Genomic DNA, 21,169 nt, shown 5'->3' on the forward strand with positions numbered 1-21,169 from the left:
AGGATTTTTATGGGGAGGAGGGCCACTCCACTTTTGGAGTGTGTGCTTCTCTCTCCTCCCTCTCTCTCATCTTTTTGGGAAAAAGGAGTCGTGGAGCAAAAGCTTGTGCTTATGCGTGGAAAAGCTGAGGAGAAGCTCTGGTCGACTGCTGAGGGGTGCTGTTGCTGAAATCTGTGTGCTGGAGCAGGCCGTACAGCAGCCGTACAGTGCTGTACGACAGCAGGTACTGCTGTGGACAGAGATGGCGCAGATAGCCAGAGAGGGTACAGAGGCTGTGGGCTCTGACAGGGGCTGTACAGCAGGTACAGACACCTGTACGACTGCTGCCAGGTGGCCGTACAGTCAGGTACAGGTGGTGTCTGCTGTACAACAGCAAGTACGGGTGCTGGGCGTCATCTTTTGAAGGCAGCGCAGGCGACCAGCATCAAAACAGTAGGCGGCTACTTCTGGTTTTCTGCAGGGACAGCCCGTACAGTCAAGTACAAACAAGTACATACAAGTACAGTGCTGTTTTTCAGATCTGTACAGTCAAGTACAGCATAGAGGTGAACACAAGGAGGAGGGTATAGACAAGTACATACACAAGTGTGAAGCAGGGTTGTGGAAACAAGTGCTTGCAAGTACAGATTGGTACCGATACTTACTCCAGTGCAGATACACGGGCTGATTTTGGTAAGCTCCGCATCTGTTCATCTATCTCTCTTTCTATTGCTTTATGTCTGTTGCAGATTTGAGCTATTTGGCCCCTTGTGAGAGGAGGGGTATGGCAGATTGACAAGGGTGGAGACAGAGGTTGAACAGTACATGTATGTATGAGTTGAGATGTTGAATCATGTGCTTGAGTTATGCCAGATGTATGCTCATGGCTGCCCTGCTTAGTGGTCTTGGCTGATCAGAGGGAGGCACAGTGTGTTGCTTTGAAACACAGATCTGTGTGCGTGGATCCTCTGTGCTAAGAGGTATTGTGGGCCGTCAGATTGGACATACAGGTGTAATCTCTTGGCTGATTTTTGTTGTACTCAGCCTTTCATACTTTTGGAATTGAATAAAGAAATACCGCAAGGGGCGCCAAGCTTTGGGGCCAACAGGTGTCGCCTTGTGGGGCCACATAAACTGGCTCCTTGCCCCACACTTCTCATCTTGTATGCGGGATTTTTTGTTGTGTATATACGTCTCTCTCTCTCTCTCTCTCTCATTTCTGCGTTTTTCTGCTCTGCACTTGCTCTAGTGTTTTCAGATCTTGTCTTCATCTCCGCTGCATATTCTGACATGGTATCGGAGCTCTAGGCTCTTGGAAGATCTTGGGAACTGTGTGAGCAAGAGGGGGGCTGTTTGTGTTGTTGATTGGAGGACTGTTTTGGGCTGTACAGGAAGCGGAGAAGCAAGCGAAAGGCGGGCCTTGTTGCTGGACAGCCACTTGTAGGCTTAGTTCTTCATTTTTTCCCAACCACCCTCCCTTTTCAGTTACACCCCCGCAATGGCAGATTTACTTGAGATGGCTGAGAAGCATGTGAAGATCCCGACACTCCCCACGTTCCCAGTGGACCGTCAGTTGGACGAGAACAACTATGGCATATGGAAGGTAATGATGGAATCTGTTTTGGAGTCTTATGACCTTGCTGATTTCATTGTTGTTGGGGTTCCACGGCCAGAGTTAGAGGAAGGGGAGTTACCTCTATTCGGAAGTAACGAGAGGCACATGCACAATTATGAGACCGTGTCAATGCCAGAGTCTGTTCTTTCATCTTCCTCAATTGCACACCACATGTGATCAACCACATAAAGCATATGATGCTGGCCAGAGGTATTTGGCAGCATTTGGCTTCTCTCTACAACAGGGTATCGCCCATGAAGAGGATCTCCTTGGAAGTTTAGATGCGGGTGATGAATCTTGCAAAGTCGTCGATGATGCGAAACATCAACAAGCTGCAGGCTCTTCAGTAGGAAGTTCTCTAGGTTGGGAAAGAGATATCATCGGAGCATATGGCCATAACGTTGTTGTCATATTTGCCCTCTTAGTACTCAGTTTTTTACTCTTCGTTGATTACCAGTGGCAGGCTCAACACGATCACATGGGAGGAGCTTGTGCCCGTGGTCTTGGACCAGGAGGAAAGATTCACAAACCCTCCACAGGGCGGAGGTTCTGAGGTCTTAATTGGCCAACAGTCGAAAGGCCGTAATAACAACAACAAGGGCAAAGGGAAGGCTTCATCGGAGAAGTCTTCTGAGAAGAAGCCCGACTCAGACCAAGAGAACTTGAAGGCCGAGAGGACCTGTAATGATTGTGGCGAGAAAGGCCACTATTGGAGGAAGTGTCCCAAGCGGACTGGGAAGAGTGTTGATTCTTTAGCTTCAGTTGCAAAGACTCCAGCCTTTGTGCACTTAGAGACGATGGACGCGGACGCTTCATCTTCTTGAAGCGAGGAGGTAGTTGGCTTCACTGCAAAGGATACTCGGGAATGGATTCTTGACAGTGGTGCTTCCAGGCACATGACTCCTTCCTGTGACTTCTTTCTGGATCTAAAATGGCAGTCAAGTCGCATTTTCATTGGCGACAATTCCACAATTCCGATACACAGTGAGGGCCGGATGGAGATCATTCCCGATGGCAGAGGGGGTAAGCATTCCTCTCGTGTTCTTTTTATCTATTGTCAGTGCATGAGGTATGCAAGATTAGCTTTTAGGTGGATTTTGAGGAGCATTCTATTGCTTTACGGGACCGCGAGGCTGGCCAGGTTGTTTGGGAAGGCGGCGTGGAGAATGGTATATACAAACTCTCTGCACTCTCCTCTTTGACAGGTTCTTAGGTTGGTGACTTGTGGCACTTTCGGTTTGGCCACTTAAATGTGGATGCCCTGCGGCGAGCTTTCCGGGACGAGATGGTGGTTGGCTTGCATGTTGGCAGCAGGCAAGGATGCTGCAATTCTTGCATACGTGGTAAGCAGCACAGGGAATCCTTTTCGAAGCGGGCTTCCAGGCAAGCTTCGAAACCATTGGAGTTGGTATACATGTGGAGCTATGCAGACCGCATCCTTGGGAGGTTCTTTGTACTTCATGCTGCTTGTTGATGATTGTTCCAGATTCACATGGGTTTATTTCCTTTCTTAGAAGGACCAAGCTTTTGCTCGGTTCAAGGAGTGGCATGTGATAGTGGAGAAAGAGTCTAGCTTGCAGGTGAAGACTCTCCGGGCTGACAAAGGAGGTGAATTTTCTTCTAATCCTTTCGCGAGATTTTGTGCGGAACATGGCATCAAGAGGGAGCTGGCCAATACAAGTTCGCCGTAAGAGAATGAGTAGTTGAACGAAAGAATAGGATTGTAGTGGAGATGGCGAGGACGATGCTGGAGCATGGTGATCTTCCTCGTCCACTTTGGGGAGAGGCTGTGGCTACGGCTGTCCATATCCTCCACTGGTCTCCAATGACTTCAGTACCGAACATGACTCCCTTTGAGGCATATTTGGGCAGGAAACCTGATGTCTCCCATTTTCGTGTGTTTGGGAGTCATGCATATGTTCACATTCCAAAGAAGTAGAGGGGGAAGCTCGACTCAAAGTCCCAAAAGCTTATCTTTGTGGGATATAACTCTCTTTCCAAGGGATACATGTTATATGATCTAGAGAGGAACGAGGATGTTGTTAGTAGGGATGTGGTCTTTGATGAGCATGTTCTGGTTTCCACTGTTGATGAGCCGCCACTTCTTGGAGACCGAGAGGATTCTGATGATGATTCCCAGTCTATTGTTCCAGCTGGACAACCTCAGTCAGTTCAGAAGGTTGAGCGCACAGCTAGAGTTGAGCACCCGCAGCAGCTAGAGTTGAGCCGCACATTCTGTTCGAGTACCCAGGTGGTTATTAGACACCCTTCGGGAGTCACGTGTCACGGAGCTTCCCTCCGAATGGACCACAGAGGACGGACCTTGACGATCGCACAGAGTCCGTGATAAAAAGTCATTCAGCGGAGCTTTTACAAGTAAACTATGCTTTGATGTCTCGTATCATGCGAGACAAAGAGCCCACTTCCGTCAAGGAAGCCCTTGCACAGGATACTTGAAGGACAACCATGCAGGTGGAACTGGATGCCATTGAGAAGAACAACACTTGGGAGTTGGTACCGAGGCCATTGAAACGGTCAATCATTGGTGTCAAGTGGGTCTTTAAGACCAAGTATGCCTCAGATGGGTCGGTGGACAAACACAAAGCCAAACTTGTGGCTAAGGGTTATGCTCAGTGGCCAGGCATCGACTATGAGGATACCTTTGCACCGACAGTGAGGATGACCACGATTCGGACCGTTCTTGCCCTTGCTTCTTCTCAGCGGTGGCTCGTATATCAGATGGATGTCAAATCTGCGTTCCTTAATGGTGACCTGTAGGAGGAGGTGTATGTTTAGCAGCCTCTAGGCTTCACGGTTCCAGGATCAGAAGGGATGGTTTACAGGTTAAGGAAGGCCTTGTATGGTCTTAAAGGCTCCTAGGGGTTGGAATCAGAAGATTGATTCCTTCTTTCTCCGGATTGGATTTCAGAGATTGGTTGCAAATCCCAATCTCTCTCTCTTTAGGGAACGCGGCATGGTCACGCTAATCATCCTTTATGTGGATGATCTCATTCTCACCGGTGGTCATGTGGAGCACATTAGAGTGACGAAGGCTGCCTTGTCAAAGGAGTTTGAGATGACCGACTTAGGCTTACTCCATTTCTTCTTGGGATTGGAGATCTGGCAGACCTAGAGGGGGTTTTTTGTCTCTCAGCAGCGGTATGTTCATGTTGCTTGAGGCCTTTGGGATGGAGAACTGCAAGCCTATTACTTTGCCGATGGACCCGAACACGAAGCTGACAGTGAATGATTCTTGTGAGCCAATTGATGCCTCTCTGTACCGGAAGCTGGTTGGTTCATTGATCTGGTTGTTGAACACCAGATTGGACTTGAGCTTTTTTGTGGGGCTGTTGAGCTCATTCATGCAGACGCCATTGAAGTCTCATTGGGACGTAGGATTGCGGATCTTGTGGTGTCTGCAGGGTAGGAAGGATCTTGGACTCTTTTACACAGGAGGGGGATTGATGGATGGAGTCAGACTCCACGGTTGGAGTGACTCAGATTGGGGAGGAGATCCAGACACGAGGAGATCCACATCAGGCTACAGTTTTTTCCCTCGTCTCAGGAGCGGTTTCATGGAACAGTAAGAGGTGACAAAATACGCAGCGAAGATGATAACAAAATCTGAGACCACAAGAGCAAGTAGAGTGCAGAAAATAAGCACAAGAGGAGGAGAGAGATAGGCGTGTAACTCTTCTCTATACACAAGATCCCGCAATGAAAACAAGATACAATGAGTGTGGGGCCATGGGGCCATTTTATATGGCCCCATATATGCAGTCGGCCTGCAGTAGGGACAGTCGACAGGACATAAAATGCCCACGACTAGTGAAAAACACCAGTCGGCCAGCTTCTTAGGGTCGGCCCTCACACGTGTGGAGTCGGCCAGCAGCAGCAGAGAAACTGGGACTGCCTGTGACCAGTCGGCCAGCATCTGGTACAGCTGACAGGTCCTACACTGCCTCCCATACCTTGGAAAAATAGGGGAAAATGGGAAAAAAATACGAGGAGTGAGGAAAAATGATAAAACACCTACAAAGGGTGAGCACACCCACAACAGAGGCCTTGGTGTTTGATGAAGACAGGAGATGACTTCTAACACCCTCTCTCAGCTCCTGGCTGTGAAATCAACCCACCCTAGGGAGCTGGAGTGCCGCTTGAGCGTAGAGACTTCGTGAAGAGGTCCACCGCATTGTCCTCCGTCGAACAATAAAGTAGCAAGATGTTACTAGCCAAGATCTTCTCACGGACAAAGTGATACTGTATCTCTATGTGCTTGGTCCGGGCATGGAAGACCGGGTTCCGAGCAATAGCTTATACAACTCTGGTTATCACACTGGATGGCTGTGGGCTCCTTCTGTGGAAACCCAATCTTGCCTAGCAGCCTCCGCAGCCACACAACCTCACAAGCAGCACCACAAGCAGCCCGGTACTCTGCCTCTGTCGAAGATAGGGCAATAGTTGGCTGCCTCTTACTCCTGAGCCGAGGGTAAAACTGTAACCTGAAGTGGATCTCCTCGTGTCTTGATCTCCTCCCCAATCTGAGTCACTCCAACCTTGGAGTTTGACTCCATCCCCTCCTGTGTAAAAAAGTCCTAGATCCTTCGTACTCTGCAGATACCGCAAGATCCGCAATCCTGCGTCCCAATGAGACTTCAATGGCGTCTGCATAAAAGAGCTCAACAGCCCCACGGAGAAGCTCAAGTCCAATCTGGTGTTCAGCAACTAGATCAATGAACCAACCAACTTCCGATACTGCGAGGCATCAACTGGCTCACAAGGATCATTAACAGTTAACTTTGTGTTTGGGTCCCTCGGCGAAGTAATAGGCTTGCAGTTCTCCATCCCAAAGGCCTCAAGCAACTCATGAACATACCGTTGCTGAGAGACAAAAAGCCCCCTCTAGGTTTGCCAGATCTCCAATCCCAAAAAGAAGTGGAGTAAGCCTAGATCGGTCATCTCAAACTCCTTTGACAAGGCAGCCTTCGTCACGCCAATGTGCTCCACATGACCGTCGGTGAGAATGAGATCATCCACATAAAGGATGATAATCGTAACCATGCCGCGTTCCCGAAAGAGATACAGGTTGGGATCTGCAACCGATCTCTGAAAACCAGTCCGAATAAAGAAGTAATCAATCTTCTGATTCCAAGCCCTGGGAGCTTGCTTAAGACCATACAAGGCCTTACGTAACTTGTAAATCATCCCTTCTGGTCCTGGAACAACAAAGCCTGGAGGCTGCTCAACATACACCTCCTCCTGCAGGTCACCATTAAGGAACGCAGATTTTACATCCATTCGATACACTGGCCACCTCTGAGAAGAAGCAAGGGCAAAAACGGTCCGAATCGTGGTCATCCGTGCTGTCAGTGCAAAGGTATCCTCGTAGTCGATACCTGGCCGCTGAGCATAACCTTTAGCCACAAGTCTGGCTTTGTGTTTGTCCACCGACCCATCTGACTCATATTTGGTCTTAAAGACCCATTTGACACCAATGACTGACGGTTTCGACGGCCTCGATACCAACTCCCATGTTTTGTTCTTCTCGATGGCATCAAGTACCCTGTGAAATGGCTTCCTTAACGGAAGTGGGCTCCTTGTCCCGCATAATACGAGACATCAAAGCATACTTTACCTGAAGAAGCTCCATTGATTGCTTTTGTCATGGACTTTGTGTCATGACTCTGTGTTTTTCTCTGGACAAGATGCAGATGTGCACGGGGACATGGTGGACAGTGTGAAATGGCATCAGGTGGGAGTGAAGATGGAAGCCCATGTGTGGATAACCCCATGTGTGAAAGGGGGCAAAGGAATTTTAGCTTTGAAGGTTTAAAAACCTTTAAAATCATTTATTAAGCCCTTCATTAAAGAAACGTGGCCCTTATGCTATATTTGGGGCCACGTGTGCTTTTTGGGTAAAAGGAGGGCTAGCAGGCAAAAGAGGCGCCTATCCCTACAGCAGGCGCATGTGCTTTTCGCTGAGGAGGGCTGGTCGCGACTCGCCTGAAGATGCATGCTGGCTGCGCATGGAAGGGCTGGACTGCAGGTACAGTGTACGGCTGCTGTGCAGGTACAGTCCACGTGGCAGTGTACGGCTGTTGTGCAGGTACAGTCCACGTGGCAGGTCAGGCGGCTGTCTGCAGGTACAGTCCATGTTGCAGATTTTGGTTGTGCAGATACTGGCGCCTACTGTGCAGGTCTTGGGCTGGCGGCTGGAACAGAAACTGCAGGCCTGTACGGACAGCAGGTACAGTCCAGTACGGAGGCTGTACGATAGCTGAATTCAGGTGGCAGCTGCACACTTTTTCGTACAGGTGGCTGCAGGTTGAGTACTGTTGCAGGCGGCGCATCACCAGGATACAGGCAGCGCATAAAAAGCTAGGCCATGTGTGTGCTTTTTGGAGGACGCCGTGTTTTTTACAGAAGGCAAAGATTAGTTTTCCATGAACATAGACATCATGTCGATGGCGTTCATCTGATGGAACTTTCAGCCTTTCTATGCTTTGATTCGGGACTGTTTTGGGACAGTTTATGGGCTGTTTTTGTTTGGTCGCAAATTCAGCTATGTGCTTGGGTCTTTGGCTGCAAGTACAAGGTTACTTGGTTATGTTTCTTGGCATGGGAGTGATGCAAGCTCGCATGGCTGCGTGCTCATGGAGCAGATTGTTTTCTTTCTCCTAGAAAGGAACAGTGGGACCTACAGTATAGGAATCTCTATGTTGCCAGATGTTTCATGAGGGAACAGGTAACTAGATGTATGGGAAACATGACATAAGTTTCAAAGGGAAACAGGCCTAAGGGTTTCATGTGGAAACAGGTCGTAGGTTTCTCGATGAGGAAACATGTTTTTGGGTTTCTCCAGGAGACAGGTCACATGCAGGCAGAAGGTACAGGAATGGACACATGTATGATACAGCCTTGCTACTGATAGGACAGGGGATAGGGAATCCATGACAGAGATGGATAGTACCCTTGGATGGTAGAGAGGGTTTGTACAGGTGTGTCAACTGTATGGTATGCTGTGCTGTGATACTCTCTTGAGAGACAGTTTGGGAGTCTGTGTTGTGATACAGGAGCACTGGATGTGTCAGGGTGTGATGCTGTTCATAGTGTGAGAGGCTATGGATGGTTGTGGCAGCCTTGATCATGGGAGAAAGCTTCTGTATGCAGACTCAATGTGAGAGAGTCTTTTGATGTGAACAATGGCTGGACTTGTTTGTGGATGCCGTGTGGATTAGAAGCCAGATGTAGGTTCTTTGCAGGCTTCAGGAGTTCTACTGGGACGGCTGAGTTGCCAGCCTTATATTGTAATCAAAGCTCTTATAATCAATTAAAGAAATACCGCAAGGGGCGCCACTGCGATTTGGGGCCAATCAGTGTCCGTGTACTATTTGCGGGAGCACTCTAGCTCCCCCTGTTTGTTTTCCTTTTCTAGGTCCTCAATGGTGTTGAAGTGTTTTATGTGCGAGTGTTTGTTTCACCGCTCTTTGGTTTCTGAAGGCCGGTTTACACTTTGTGCGATCTTCGAGGGCCGTCCTCTGTGGTCCACTCAGAGGGTAACTCCGTGACACTTGACTTCCGAAGGGTGTCCAACAATCACCTGGGTACTTGAACAGATCGTGGAGCCTCTTGCCGTTGCGGGGGCTCTACTCCAGCTGCGGGCTCAACCTCCTGTACTGACTGAGGTGTATCAACTGGAACAATGGTGTGGGAATCATCATCAGACTCTTCTGGATCTCCAAGAAGTGGCGGCTCTTGAAACATGCTCATCAAAGACCACATCTCGGCTGACAACAATCTCATTCCTCTCTGTATCCCTTGGAAAGAGAATTATACCCCACAAATATAAGCTTGCGGGATTTGGAGTCAAGCTTCCCCCTCTGCTTCTTCGGAATATGTACATACGCATCACTCCCAAAAACACGAAAGTGGGAGACATTAGGTTTCCTGCTAAAGTATGCCTCAAACGGAGTCATATTAGGCGCTGAAGTCGTTGGAGGCCCGTTGAGGGTATGGACAGCCGTTGCCACAGCCTCTCCCCAAAGTGGACGAGGAAGATCACCATGCTCCAGCATGGTCCTCGCCATCTCCACCATAGTCCTGTTTTTGCGTTCTACAACTCTATTCTCTGAAGGCGATCCAGTATTGGCCAGTTTCCTCTTGATGCCATGATCTGCACAAAATCTGAGAAATACATTCGAGGAGAATTCACCCCCTTTGTCAGCCCTGAGAGTCTTTACCTGCAATCCAGACTCTTTTCCACCATCACGTGCCAATCCTTGAACCGTGCAAAAGCTTGGTCCTTCTGTGAAAGAAAGTAGACACACGTGAATCTGGTACACTCATCAAGCAGCATAAAATAGAGAGATCCTCCCACTGATGGTGTCTGCTGAGGTCCACACAAGTCTGTGTGAATCAACTCCAATGGTTTTGAAGCCCGCTTGGAAGCCTGCTTCGGAAAGGATTCCGTGTGCTGCTTACCATGTATGCAAGAACTGCAACGTCCTTGCCTTTCTGCCAACATCGAGCAAGCCAACCACCATCTGGTCTCGGAAAGCTCGCCGCAGTGCATCCACATTTAAGTGGCCAAAACGAAAGTGCCACAGATCTCTGACCTAAGAACCTGTCAATGAGGAGAGTGCAAAGAGCTTGTAGATACCATTCTCCACACCGCCTTCCCAAACAACCTGGCCAGTCTCACAGTCCCGTAGAGCAACGAAATGCTCCTCAAATTCCCCCGAAAGCCAGTCTTGCATACTTAATGCATTGACAGAAGATGAAAACCAAGAGCAGGGACGTAAAGAACAGGGAGGCATGCTTGCCCCCCTTGCCGTCGGGAATAATCTCCTTCCGGCCCTCACTGTGTATCAGAATGGTGGAGTTGTCGCCAATGAAAATGCGACCTGAGTGCCGTTTCAGATCCAAAAAGAAGTCACGGGAGGGAGTCATGTGCCTGGAAGCACCACTGTCAAGAATCCATTCTCGGGTATCCTTTGCGGTGAAGCCAATTGCCTCCTCGCTCGAAGACGATGAAGCATTGGAGTCCATCATCTCTAAGTGCACAAATGCAGGAGTCTTTGCAGCTGAGGCTGAAGAATCAGCACTCTTCCCAGTTTGCTTAGGACACTTCCTCCAGTAGTGGCCTTTCTCGCCACAATCATTGCAGGACCTCTCGGCCTTTAGTTTCTCTCGTTCTGTTTCAGGCTTCTTCTCAGAAGACTTCTCCAGTGAAGCCTTCCCTTTGTCCTTGTTATTCCGGCCTTTCGGCCGTTGGCCAATTAAGGCCTCCGAACCTCCGCTGTGAGGAGGGTTCGTGAAACGTTCCTCCTGGTCTAAGACCATGGGCACAAGCTCCTCCCAGGTAATGGTGCTGAGCTTGCCACTAGTAATCAAAGAGGAGTAGAAAGCGGAATACTGAGCAGGCAAGTGGGACAGCAAAGTAATGGCCGTATCTTCTGATGATATCTCCTTCCCAGCCTGGAGGACTTCCTGCTGAAGGGCGTGCAGCTTGTTAATGTGCTCACGCATCGTCGACGACTTTGCAGGGTTCATAACCCGCATGTGCACTTCCAAGGAAATTCTCTTCATGGGCGATACCCTGTTATAAAGAGAAGCCAAGTGCTGCCATATGCCTTTGGCTAGCGTCATATGCTTTACGTGATTGATTACGTGTGGTGTGTAGTTGAGGAAGATAAATGACCGGACCCTGGCGTTGACACAATCCCACATCTGTGCCTGTGTCTCGCGGTCTTTCTTCATTGACAGTAACTCCCCTTCCTCTGCTTGCGGCCGAGGAACCCCTATAACGATGAAATTAGCAAGGTCATATGACTCCATCACAGACTCCATCATCACCTTCCAGATGCTGTAATTGTTCCCGTCCAACTGACGGTCCACTGGGAACGTGGGGAGAGTTGGGATCTTCGCATGCTTCTTAGCCATCTCTAACAAATCTGCCATCGCGGGGATGTAACTGAAAAGGGTGGGTGGGTGGAAAAAACAAACTTTAAACCTGCAAAGTGGCTGTCCAGCAACTTAGCCCGCCTTTCTCTTGCTACTTCTCTTCCCAAACAGTCCCTAACAGTCCACCAATCAACAACGTAACAATCCCCCTCTTGCTCAGAAAACTCCCAAGATCTTTCAAGAGCCTAGGGCTCTGATACCATGTCAAAATACGCAGCGGAGATGATAACAAAATCTGAGACCACAAGAGCAAGTAGAGTGCAGAAAATAGACAGCACAAGAGAAGGAGAGAGATAGGCGTGTAACTCTTCTCTATACACAAGATCCCGCAATGAAAACAAGATACAATGAGTGGGGGGCCATGGGGCCATTTTATATGGCCCCATATACTGCAGTCGGCCTGCAGTAGGGACAGCCGACAGGACATAAAATGCCCACGACCAGTGAAAAACACCAGTCGGCCAGCTTCTCAGGGTCGGCCCTCACACGTATGGAGTCGGCCAACAGCAGAGAGAAATTGGGATTGCCTGTGACCAGTCGGCCAGCATCTGGTATAGCCGACAGGTCCTACATTGCCTCCCATACCCTGGAAAAATAGGGAAAAATGGGAAAAAAATACGGGGAGTGAGGAAAAATGATAAAACACCTACAAAGGGCGGGCACACCCACAACAGAGGCCCTGGTGTCTAATGAAGACAAGAGATGACTTCTAACAAGAGGCAGCCAACTATTGCCTTGTCATCGACAGAGGCAGAGTACCGGGTTGCTTGTGGTGCTGCTTGCGAGGTTGTGTGGGTGCGGAGGTTGCTTGGCGAGATTGGGTTTCCATAGAAGGAGCCCACAGTCATCCAGTGCGATAACTAGATCTGTATAGCTATTGCTCGGAACCCGGTCTTCCATGCCCAGACCAAGCACATAGAGATACAATATCGCTTTGTTCGTGAGAAGATCTTGGCTGGTGACATCTTGCTTCTTTATTGTTTGACGGAGGACAATGCGGCAGATCTCTTCATGAAGTCTCTACCTCAGGCTATGCTCTGGCGGCACTCCAGCTCATTGGGGTTGGTTCCACATGCAGGATCTGAGAGGGGGTATTAGTAGTCATCTCTTGTCTGTATATTTACATCAGGGCCTCTGTCGTGGGTGTGCCCGCCCGATTTAGGTGTTTTCTCATTTTTCCCCACTCTCCATATTTTTCCCTATTTTTCCTTGGTGTGGGAGGCTGTCCTGTGCCTGTTGGCTGATCCAGATGTTGGCCGACTGGACTCTGCTGCCCCCAGGCTGTCCCCTGTAGCTGGCCGACATGATCTGTTGTTTGCCGACTGGAGGGCAGAGCTGGTCGTGGCTATTTTGCTGGCTGTCGGCTGCTTTTCAGCAGGCCGACTGGCTAGGTGGGGCCATATAAAATGGCCCCTTGCCCCCCCACACTTCTTATCTTGTATCTGGGATTTTTTGTTGTGTATATAGCAGAGTTATATGCTTCTCTCTCTCCCTCTCCCTCTCTCTCATTTCTGCATTTTTCTACTGTGCACTTGCTCTAGTGTTTTCAGATCTTGTCTGCATCTCCGCTGCATATTCTGACATCTCTCCCTGTCTCAAGAATAGGTGCTACCAATGGCAAATCCTCAATGTCCTTCAGCAAATTATTCAGCCCATGTGCGATACAATGAGTGAATGTGCTATGGGGATACCTCAACTCCAATTTTGCCCCTGCTGCTCTATTTGATGCTTCTCCATCTCCTATGACTTGAATCACATCTTCTGGACCAATGGTGTCAACAACATTTTCCCACTCCTCCACAAGCACATCGGAGCTCTTCCCTGTTTGAAATGCATCATGTGAAGATAAGAAATGCACACCACCTCGTGAATAAGCCACAATACCATGGATGGTGCGAGAGCGAGAGTCACTCCAGCCATCAGTGTGATAAGAGACACCCCATTCCTCTTCCAGCCAACACGAATATTCTCTGATGCTGCATAGTGGCCTCTTTCTCCTTTTTCAACAAGGTGGTCCTCAAAGTCTTTGAAGATGGAGGATTATATGTGGGTCCAAATCCAGCAATTGTACGGGCCATCTCTTGGAAATATGGTGATCTTGCCACATTAAATGCAATGTGATCATGAAATAAAAACTTGGCCCGAGGATCCCATAAACCAAGAATAGTCCTTTGACCACCTCGTGATGGTGGTGCCGTGGGAACAAAAGGCCCAAGAGGATTTACCCGGAGTAGAGCGGCGAGCCAGTACTCCCAGCATGTGCTGCGTAAGTACCACTAGATGCACTGGAAGCAAAAAAAGAGGGATTTACAGCCACAAACCTCGGAAGTGGAGCTCTGTAGCCTTTCCTGTAACTCCTCCTCCTCTGCTGGAACTGATTGGCAAAAAGCCACATTATGGCCAGGTTCATGCATTAAATGAGCTCGCACACGACTGGCACCTCTTGTCTTTGCTTGCTTGCAATACCTACACTTCCATTTCCTGGCACCTCCACTTGCATGTCTCATCACAGTTCACCTCTTCCCACCATGACCAAGTAGCTTGCTTCTTGGACCGCTTAAGCTCTAGGTGCCGTTGAATGATTGTTGAAAGAGAAGAAGATTAAAGTAGGAGGAGAAGGAGCACACTGTAAGCTTCCATGCCTGGGCCCTCAAGTTTGAAGGAGGTTGAGTGACAAATTAGAACGCTTAGTTCAATCACAGGGAGGGGGCGGCCAGCAGCGAGTGCATTCCTACAGCCGCCCGTGTTTTTTTTGGTTATCTTGGAGAAAGTGCCGTTTGAAGGTACTTCAGTACCTTACCTAGTATATTAGACACCATTGGTACGCTAGGTATCTCAAAGGTACCTTTGCACGATATTGGTGGCCGTTGCATTCCCAGCTGTCACACGGAACGGCCGTTCCAGAAATGGAAACAGCCGTTCCGACTACACCTCCACGTCAGCAGCTCGTTCCCGCCCGTTCCGGTGTCCTTGTGCATAGGAAACGTTGTTCCAGACCACCGGGAATGGCGTTTCCTATTACTACGCACATAACTCTGCACTAATCTATGACTAAATATGTTGAAGAATGAGATGATTTTTAGCAAGGAATGAGGGGCTGGTTATATATACTAAAGATGCTATTCTAAGTAGGCTGTTGATTCTTTTCAGCATGCATTTCATTCATGCACTGGATGCTCAACCTACAACCTAGGAGATCCACTTTAGTCTGACTAATTACTTGCTGCTTTTGCCAGTGAAATAGTGCAAGAACTAGCCTAGCCTGCTCTTTGTGTTTGTCTTCCCGATTTGGTTTTAGGGAAAACTTAATTTCAAAATTTGATATTGATTGCAGCTACGAAGTTGAATATCCGAGTTCTGAGGACAGAGCTAAATTCTTTTCCCAACTGTTGGAAACAGCAGTGGACATTTCTGAGCAGAGGTATCGTGAAAAAAAGAAACCAATTACTCTTCCTGAACTTCCTAAAGCACCCAAACAAGAAAGAGAGATAAGCGAGGCTGAACTGCAAGCCCAGTCTGAGGAAGAGCAACATACTCTAAGGCGAATGAGGATGTGCCTTCGAGAAGTCTGCAACAGGTGCAGATTATGAGAATCGATGCCTTTACGGTATATTGAGTAAATGTTCCGCTTCAATATAAGGTTTTTCTCTTCTAATCATATTGTTTTTTTGTGTCTGTTTGCCACAGGCTGCTGTATGAAAAATGCTTCAGTGTCTTCCATTATCCTGTTACTGAAGAGGAAGCACCTGATTACCATACAGTGATCCAAACCCCCATGGATGTTTCCACTTTACTGCAACGGACAGATAGTGGACAATATTTGACAAGATCGGCCTTTTTACAGGACTTGGAGTTGATTCCACTCAATGCAAAGGCATGCTGAGACCTTTTGTAATCAATTTTTTTGTGTTGCAAATCATAAAATAGATAATGTGTGGGGTTCGAACTTACGCACCCTCTGGGTTCAAACTCATGCACCCTTTTGGCAGTAACATATGATAACCACTCGGGCAAGGGCCCGCCGAATTTTCTGAAGACATTTATAGTTTTGACTTTTATTCATTTTCTTTTTTGTTTGACTTAAGAGTTTTTATTAAGGCATTTTTGTATTGCATTCATTGAGATGGCAGGCATATCATAAAGATGATTACAATGGAGCTCGCATTGTTAGCAAAGCTTGTGCACTTCGTGATGCAGTAAGTTGGCCTCTTGCTGTAGACTCCAGAATCATTCTTGAAGACCTTGGTACAAATATGAAACTTGGATTTGTTGGTGTTGTGGAATCAGGCACATGCAATGCTCTCACAGATAGACAAGGATCTGGTTGCCCAGTGTGATGCAATTTTAGCTCGGGGAGGTCCTCTTAAATTGAATGGGACTGAGCTAGCAGGGTCTCTTAACCCGCCAGTGGCCCAGCCAGCATACATCACTCGTGTCAGCGCAAGGCTGCGTGGTGTCCAGCCAGAAATTAATGTCTCTCAAACTGTGGAGTTCCATGGACGACGGTCGAGGCGTAATAGTGATGGAGATGTTGGAGGTATGCAAACTGCATGTACTGAAATTGGCATTGCTTGTACACTGAACTGGAGGTCTTGAAAATGAATGAATAAAACATTGTTTAAGGTAAGAACATATTATAGCTAGGCTGTCGAACACATCGTGTTAAGTGTTGCTATGGATGATTGAAATTTTTTGCGTGCCACAGCTTTTCAAGCTAGATCTATTTTCTAATGCTTCATGATGTCAAGGCAGCACAAACCTTTGGCTTGAAAGGCTTCATTGGGCACCCACAAATTTCTTCTATGCTTAACAAGCAATAAAAATTTCTACATGGGCTCTCAATTGGGCCTTCCACTCACCTATGAGTGTCACTGAGAGGGGAACTGTTGAAAGTCAACGTTCTACCCTTAGCGCAGGTAAAGCTTGCTATGGTCCAGGTTTTGAGAAGAGTTCTCGGTCCTTGGACACACCACCAGAAGGGAATTTGAGGGAGGTTTCATCGCAGACAAGGCACCTTTTTGGACGGAAAAGTAACTGTGGCCATGCTTTTTACTGGAGTTTTTTGCAAAAGCCATGCAGCTCATTTTCAATGAAATATGTGATGCCAAGTAGATGGCTTTGTACTCAGTCTGTGTTCACAAAAGTGCCACTGTAGCATTAGGAAAGATGCCTTATCATATGGGGTTGGGCTGGCTGGACAGCACAATATGGCAGATCGGCAGGCTGGACACAATGTGAATCTCCATTGCTTAGTACAGTTGCCCTTTGCTCTGTCACGTGCATCCCTCAATTGGATGCCACGTAGACATTTCTGTACAGAAGGTGCAGGACTTGGGATGATGAAGTGGTCCCATGTGAGCCCAGTCCGGGACGAGTCAGTAAGGGATCCATCTCAGTCGTCCGAGGTCAGGTGTGCATTGTCTTGCACGAGTCCAAGGTCAGGTGTGCACTGTCCTGCACATGAAACAGTGCCAGTCCGCGCTGTGAGTCTCCCTTTGGAATGATGTCAGTTGTTCTGTATGTTTGGTCTGCCACCAGTATCAGACAGCTGTGTAGATGTAGGTAGGCAGCAGATCTGGACACATGAAACAGTGCCAGTCCGCGCTGTGAGTCTCTCTCTGGAATGATGTCAGTTGTTCTGTATGTTTGGTCTGCCACACCAGATATTAGACAGCTGTGTAGATGTAGGTAGGTAGCAGATCTGGACACACGGAAGGCTTTGGGCCACCCAAAAATGGGGCCAAGCAGCCCCAGGACATGCCCACCAGCCCAAGGAAGGGCTGGGCAGGCTGTCGGCCAGCCCAAGGAGGGGCTGGGCAGGCTGTCGGCCAGCCCAAGAGGGCTTGGCCAAGCAGCCGACTGGCTCTTGGGCCAGCCCAGCCAGTTGGCTAGCCCTTAGGGCAGCCTGGACTGCAGGCGGCCAGTGCCCAGGCGCTGCCCAGCAGCTTGCGCTGGACTGGACAGCAGCCCATAGGGGCAGCCAGGGCAGTCCAGTGTGAAACTTGGCACTTTCAGCATTTAATAGTATTAAAACCAGTCGTGGAGGTACAATAAACCAGCCGACTGCTCCTGATGAGAAGTGTAAATAGTGGAGGCCATAATCCCAATGATTCATCTCATTTTTCACCAAGTGCTCAAGCAATCCAAGGGGCCAAGACAGCCAAGGGCTTCCTAATGCAAAGGGGTGAAGGATTCAGGTCAAGGGCAGGGTATTCCCAGCCAAGAAAAGGTCCAAGATTGCTGTATTTTCTTTCAGTTTTTCACATCATTCTAATAAAGCAAATACACCATCCGTGGTGGGGGCCCTACAGAGGGTAATTGGGATCCAATACTGTGTCCTCTCCATCTCTCTCTCTCTCTCTCTCTCTCTCTTTCTCTTTCTCTCTCTCTCTATTTTCTGCACTTCTCCTTTCAAGTGTTGTGCGTTAATTTCCGTCGCGAAAAGAGTGCTGAATTCTGAGTTTTGAAGTTACCGATCTTTCTCCGAAGCTTCCGCATATTACATGCTCATTGGCTGATCTTGATTAAGAAGACAACTTGAATCTAAGATGAATCAATATCCTTGCAACAAAGCATACCGTACTCAGATTCCGGATACCAAGTCCAATTAAGGTCTTACCTGAGCTAGAGGTGATGCCCAAGTCCTGTGTACTTATATGATGTGTTGTAAGGGTACTAGTTGGGGCAAATGTTAAGATGATCAATGCAATGGAAGACTGCTCCTGGCTTTCTTCTTCACTCAATATTGTACTGTCTGGCTTGTCAATTGCTGAATCCCAACTGAATGATTGATTAATGAGGCTGTATACACAGAAAAAATGACCTTTATTTAGGCAGGTCGGGCTGTACGTAAGCTGGCCATGGCTGGTTAGCTGTCTTTATTTCCCAAGATTGACCTTTTAATATTCATATTGGTGGGTGCGCAGATCTGCCCACCCAACACCAACTTCCCGTTCACTGCTGTCTGTGTCTACACGGCCTGCCCAAATATGACTGGCCTTTCTCCATGCTACCTGCAGAATTTCTCCCGTGTTTTGTGTGTGCTGCTGCTCATTCTGCTCCTGCCGTTTTGTTGCTGGCTGTTGTCCACCCATCTTGCAGGTGCAGGTGCATCATATGCTTCCTCAATATTAATATTCATGCCTTCCAATGATTCTCCATTGAGGCTTTTGACAAGCCTGAAGTATCACGTTTCATGTATAAGTGGAAGGTATCTACTATCAGGTGATATCTTCATCGTGAAAGTCATTCCAAAAGCCTGCATACATCTATTGAGAAAGAAAAATTGGGTCTGTTCACCATATGGTTCCTCAATATTAATATTCATGCCTTCCAATGATTCTCCATTGGATGTCTGGAAACCCTGCATTGCTAATTTGCAGTGTCCAAAGGCTTTTGACAAGCCTGAAGAATAAGTGGGAAGGTATCAGGTGATGGCTTCATCGTGAAAGTCATTCCAAAAGCTTGCATACATCTATTGAGAAAGAGAAATTGGGTCTGTTTACCCTGCTGATACACTGGTGTACAAGCTTATCCGTGTCAAGAGGAGCCAACCTTCCCTCCACTGGATATGTAAAAGTCAACATAAAAGGGGCTGCAAGAAATTCCCTGCTTGATCATCACTTTTATGCTTTTGGGCCATTCTTTCAAGCTACGAAGCACCTTTGAGAAACAGGTATACAAAGGATTAGTGTTATAGACCTGGTACCTCTAGGTAGTGCCATACGCTGATCATCTCAACCATTTGGCGAAAAATCAAAATTCAAGTAAGTACTTGAGATCTTGTTGCTGGAACTTGCAATAACAGCACACCTAAGAACCCCTCAGGCTTGCGGCTGGGGGGCCGCAAGACCCCAGATACCCCTCCTTTAACTACTGTGTACAACTTGGCTGTGAGTTTTAGCCTCGATATAGTGCAACTTCTCCTCCACCAAGCACTCTCATTGGATAATACATGGAATGACAAGCCAGATTCTTATGGAATCTTGGAGATGCCTTTTGGATTGTTTCTGCTTCTGCAAGGTCATGGTGTTCTTTGGTGTACACCTCAGAGTGGGCCCTGGTGGCTGGTCCACTTGTCCATGCCGCAGAGCAAGAAATTGATATCCTGGAGTGTTTTTAACCAGGGATCCCAATCGGCAGTGTGAATCGAACGTATGCATATTGTAGGTTTTATGCTTATGTACTAGAAATTTTGAGGGATTCTAAGTGGTACAGGTGGCTTATACAAGGTCATGTTTCACAACTAGTCTGTTTTTTGTACAATCACTGTTACAAGATAGTTTCTCCATGCTTTAAAAAAATGTCATCCTTGCAGGTGAGGCAGGGGTTGGAGTTTCTGGGCACACACATGTGGAATCTTCGCTGAAGTCCACTGATACTGACACCAATCTGGCAGCCAAGGAGATAGAATCCCCAGCCTCTCCCATGCCACCTCCAGTTGTCAACATGGAGCTAGAAGGACGAAAAGAGTTGTCAGTGCAGCTAACCACGGATATAGAGAAAGAGCAGCAAAGATGTGCTGCTGCCCTTGCTAACGATACAGATAATGGTCCAATACCCAGCTCTCCTGATTTGGGTGGAAAAGATTTATTGGACTGCTGGCATCAAGAGAATTCTGGAATGGATCCAGATCACCCAATGGCAGTTGTATCTGCCAGTCACATTGAGAAATTAAAAAAGCGGTTTGTGAAGCGTACACGCGAGTATGGAGTTTCTGACCTTGAAATGCTATATGCAAGGGTCTGTCAGGAAGTTCGAACCCAAGGTGATACTGAGAGCAGATCTTGGGTCCTAAATTTTTTAAAAAGGTTTATAGCAGACATGAAGTATAAAGAGAGTCCTGAACGTGTCGAGAGCTAGCTGTCACGTGATATTTGAGCAATTCAAGTATAATGCAATCCACCAATTTCATATAAGTAATACAGGACTGGCATAATTCTTTGAAATGAAATTTCTGCAGTGGTTGTCATAAAAGAATGCCAAGGAGGACTCTCTCTCTCTCTCTCTCTCTCTCTCTCTCTCTCTCTCTCACGTGCTCTCTACACACACACAACTTAGTAAATGGTCATTGCTAAATTGCTCATTAAGGACGTCTTTCATGAGCCATCAAGTTGACTCTTTCTGGAAACATAATTTGTAAATTTCCTCGTGATTTGTGTAGAAAGGTGCAAAACGCATCATTCCTGGTCTCCTTTAGGTGGTCTAAACTACGATCACACATGATATGCGTGTATTGGTTGTATAGTAAGTGCATGTTTCACCTTTGTGTTTAGCTGCAGGAACAAGAAAGTAACTACTACTCTGCTAAAATGAACTTACATTAGCATGTTCACTTTAAGCATTACATGGTTTGGACTAGCGTTTCTTGAGAGATGGCTTTCAAATTAATTTTTATATTGTGTGTGTGTGTGTGAGAATGAGAGAGCGAGCGAGGGAGAGAGAGAGAGATCAACGTCTACAAAAGACGTGAAGGGTCCATGAGTCAAAAGGATGCTACGTATAATCCATTAGTAAATTGGAGGGCAAAGACATTGGAACACAAAATGAACCCACTAAGCAGACCATCCAAGAAAAAATCAAATTTGATGGACATATATGACCCAAGATGTT

The 21,169-nt window shown here is 47.6% G+C and overlaps 1 protein-coding gene and 1 long non-coding RNA gene across 2 annotated transcripts in view; both read left to right on the forward strand.

The window, feature by feature from the left end:
* LOC147613323 (ATPase family AAA domain-containing protein At1g05910-like) overlaps positions 1-20,533 on the forward strand; it is a 34,489-nt gene extending 13,956 nt beyond the window's left edge. Inside the window, exons 7-11 of the mRNA XM_086782618.1 lie at positions 14,892-15,134; positions 15,245-15,431; positions 15,688-15,753; positions 15,845-16,094; positions 19,875-20,533. Coding sequence (XP_086638744.1) covers positions 14,892-15,134; positions 15,245-15,431; positions 15,688-15,753; positions 15,845-16,094; positions 19,875-20,419 — 1,291 coding nt within the window. The 3' untranslated portion in view covers positions 20,420-20,533. The remainder of the gene's footprint in view (positions 1-14,891; positions 15,135-15,244; positions 15,432-15,687; positions 15,754-15,844; positions 16,095-19,874) is intronic.
* LOC147613324 (uncharacterized) lies at positions 7,467-8,006 on the forward strand. The gene is made up of 2 exons (XR_015263406.1): positions 7,467-7,664; positions 7,701-8,006. It is a non-coding gene; the product is annotated as an uncharacterized LOC147613324 (long non-coding RNA).
* Positions 20,534-21,169: the final 636 nt, after the last annotated feature.

The sequence above is a fragment of the Cibotium barometz genome, chromosome 44 (assembly GCF_041138505.1).
Source record: "Cibotium barometz isolate CiBa-2024 chromosome 44, ASM4113850v1, whole genome shotgun sequence".
In the NCBI taxonomy this organism is placed as follows: Eukaryota; Viridiplantae; Streptophyta; class Polypodiopsida; order Cyatheales; family Cibotiaceae; genus Cibotium; species Cibotium barometz.